This window comes from Neopelma chrysocephalum, unplaced genomic scaffold, assembly GCF_003984885.1.
Source record: "Neopelma chrysocephalum unplaced genomic scaffold, ASM398488v2 Primary Assembly neopelma1_226, whole genome shotgun sequence".
NCBI classification, from domain to species: domain Eukaryota; kingdom Metazoa; phylum Chordata; class Aves; order Passeriformes; family Pipridae; genus Neopelma; species Neopelma chrysocephalum.
The window spans coordinates 856,322-859,710 of record NW_020897888.1 but is presented as its reverse complement, the minus strand read 5'-3'; the positions used below and the strand labels follow the sequence as shown (position 1 = coordinate 859,710).

At 69.3% G+C, this 3,389-nt stretch overlaps 1 protein-coding gene across 1 annotated transcript; it reads left to right on the top strand.

The window, feature by feature from the left end:
* The first annotated feature begins 340 nt into the window (after positions 1-340).
* Positions 341-3,370, top strand: LOC113977349 (collagen alpha-1(I) chain-like). Its single transcript, XM_027703401.1, has 2 exons — positions 341-1,166; positions 2,953-3,370. Exons 1-2 carry the CDS (start codon positions 341-343, stop codon positions 2,970-2,972), a joined length of 846 nt encoding a protein of 281 aa, XP_027559202.1. The 3' UTR covers positions 2,973-3,370.
* The last annotated feature ends 19 nt before the right edge of the window (positions 3,371-3,389 follow it).

Here is a 3,389-nt window from a genome sequence, read left to right as displayed (position 1 = left end):
GCACAGCTGATTCGACAGTGGGGAAAGGGCGGTGGTGGGGGCATTCCGGCCTCTCCCCAGCCCGGGGGCTGCAGGGGCTGCTGGGGGGACCCACTCCCCGGTGTTGTCCCACAGCCGCGGCCCCGGAGCGGCATCGCCCGCTCCCATCGCCGCGGAGCCGCTTCCAGCGGCGCTGGATGCTGAGTCACCGCGGGCCCCTCGGAGCCACTCGCGGGGGCCCGGCCGGCGGCGGCGGGGGAAGGAGCGGGGCCGCGGCAGGGGGGGTGGGTGCGGGGAAGGGAGGGGTGCGGGGAAAGATGGGGGTGTGCGGGACAAGGGGGGATGTGCGGGACAAGGGGGCATGTGCAGGGAGGGGGGCGTATGGGGCAGATGGGGTGTTGCGGGGAGGGGAGGGTGCGGGGCCAAGGGGGGTGCGGGGCGGGGAGGGGGGTGCCGGGAGGTGGGGGTGCGGGGCGGGGAGGGGGGTGTGCGGGGCGTCAGGCGCTGCGGCCGGCGGGCCCCGGCGCTGCTGAGCGAGAGAAATGTGAGGCGGCTGCACCACTGCGGCGGCACTGCGGGCGGCGGCGGGAGCGCGCAGCAGCGCCCGCGCCGCCGGGCCCCGGGGACGGTGGGCACGGAGCCGCCGCTGCCTGCCCGCCGCTGCCCGCCGCTGCCTGCACCTGCCGAGGGGCACCGGGGGGACCGGGGTCAGCCCCCCGCAGCCTGCGCTGCCCGACGGGGGTGTTGCATCAGCCCCGCGCCGAGCCGGGGTCCACGGCCGGGGGCGGCGGGGGGAGCCGGGGGAGGGGGCGAAGGGGCCCCCCCGGAGCGGCAGCGGCGCTACTGCCGCCTCCCCCGGCCTCCGGTCCCCGCGGAGCATCCGGAGGAGCCCGGCGCCGCCAGCCCGGCCTCTGTGCCCGGTGCCCTCCCCGCGCCGCCGCGGCGGCGGCCGGAGCGGGCGGCGGGGCCGGGGGGAGCGGGGCGGGGGGCGGCCCGGCCGGCGGGGACCGTCCGTGTGGAGCCGCGCCTCGGACCCGCCGGCATCCCCGGGGAGCCGCGCCTGGCCGGGGCAGCGCCGCATCCCTCTGCCTTTCAGATAACCTCCGCCGCTCGGGCCTGCGGACCCGCACCGGGCACCGAGGGGGGGCTGGCGGCTGAATCGAGACCCCCGCCCGGGGCCAGCGCAGGTAACGGCGGGCAGCGACCGGGGGGGGTCACCGTGCGGGCGTGCGGGACTGCACGTGTGTGTGTGTGCGTGTGTGTGAGGGGCAGCACATGTGTGTGTGTGCGTGTGTGTGTGTGGGGGCAGCACATGTGTTTGTGTGCGTGTGTGTGCGTGTGCGGGGCTGCACATGTGTGTGTGTGTGTGTGTGTGTGTGTGCGTGTGCGGGGTGCACTTGTGTGTGCACATGCGTGTGCACCGCAGGGCTGCGAGTGTGGGGCTGGGGACTGCGGTGGGAGGTCGGGGGAGGAGGGGGCTGCTGCGTGTCGTGGGGGGGGGGTTCTGGGGAGAGCTGTGTCACCGTAGAAGTCATGGGGCTATGGGCTACACTGGGGGGCTGAGTCACCCCAGAAGTGCTGAGGATGTCACCCCAAGGGTGATGGGGTGTGGGGTACAGCAGGGGGCTGTGTCACCCCATGGGTGATGGGAATGCAGAGTACATCAGGGGGCTGTGTTGCCCCAGGGATGATGAGGGTGCAGGCTATGTTGGGGAGGCTGTGTTGCCCCATGGGTGATGGGGTGCAGGCTATGTTGGGGAGGCTGTGCTGCCCCATGGGTGATGGGGTGCAGGGTATGGTGGGGGGGTTGTGTTGCCGCAGGGTGATGGGTGTGTGGGGTACAGTGGGGGGCTGTATTTCACCCCAGGGGTGATGGGGTGCAGGGTGCTGCGCCAGGGCTGTGTGTGGAGGGGTGTGACAGCAGGAGCGTGGGAACATGGTGACAGTGCGTGGCACTGCTGACCACCCGGATCGCTGTGCCCGTGGGTGCTGTGGGTGAGTGTCTCTGTGAGAGCTGCAGGCAGAGCCCCCGAGGCAGAGCCCCAAATATATGACATTTTTGGTGTGCAGGGTGAGGGGTGCAGTATGTGGGCCCATGATGGGGGATGCAGGACGTGAGGCCTCCCTCCTCAGGGCCAGATGCTTGCAGGACCCCGGTGCTGCCAGGGCATGGCCCCTGGGACACCCCGACTGGGGTTTGGCAGGGATTCATCCCCCCCCCCCCAGCTCTCAGGCACGTGGGGTTGAACCCCCATGGCCTCTCTTCATCCCCTAAGGCTCCTGCTGCAACCAGATGGCCCCCTCGGGCCCCCTCTGCCAGGCCTGGCAGCGCTCAGCAGGAGCAGGCATCCCTCTAACAGGATTTGCCGTGTGATGGAGGAAAGCGCCTTCGCCCCTCTCGGAGGAGAGCCAGGCTGGCGCAGGGGCTGCTGAGGGAGAAAATGGCCACGGGCTGGGTGCCTGCTCCCCATCTCCTGCCCCCAAATTTGGATTGTCCTCTCCAGAAGCCCCAGGACAAGGGCAGGGAGATGGGAAGGGGGAGAGGAAGCTAGAGGGAGGGATAATAGCAGGGACAGATCAGGAGCAAGCGATGGAGGTAAAAATAGATCCACTGAGCAGAGGAGGGGCTAAACGTGAGAGAAAATCCTGAGCAGAGGCAGGTCGGTGGAGGAGCTCCTTCAGGAGGGGCCCTGCGTCCCAGCGGGACACGGGGGGACCTGCCCTCCCATCCCCAGGGCAGAGGGGGGTTCCGGGACCCCACACTCAGGGCCACTGAGGGGGTGCCTGTGGGGAAATACCTGCCTGCTCCCATTTCCGCAGCCCAAGCACGCGGGCGGATGGACAGGACCTGCAGGGCTCAGTTGCCAAATTGCCGGGATGCAGGCAGGCAGGCAGGCATCCCGGGGGAGTGCTGGCAGCCGGTAGATCCCTGAAGAGCCTTGGATCCAACCCCCTCTCGCTTTTCATTTCCAGCAAGCAAGAAGCTGAGCTGAGGACAGAGGTACCAGGGACGGAGGGGACAAGGTGCCTGGTGGCCTCACAGCAGCCAAGGTGAGCTGCCCTCCGGCAGGGGATGCACCCTGAGACCCTGCCCTGTGGGAGCTGCCGGTGACGTTAAGTGGGAGAGCCGGGAAGTCAGAGCAAAGGAATTTGCAAACACATTCCTCAGCACCACGAGGATCCCACCGCGAGTAAACAGGAATAAAGGCTGGGCTGGGGCAAACTGAGAGCTGCCTCCGGTTCCTGTGAGACCCTCCCTGGATTCACCTGCCCCGGGCAGTGCCCGGCATCACCATCCCCAGATTACTGTTCCTGACTGCAACTGATCCGGCGGGAAGTGGCAGCGAAGGTGAAGAGGAGGGTTGCTGTGTGACTGAGGAGGGCTGCTGTGTGACTGAGGAGGGCTGCTG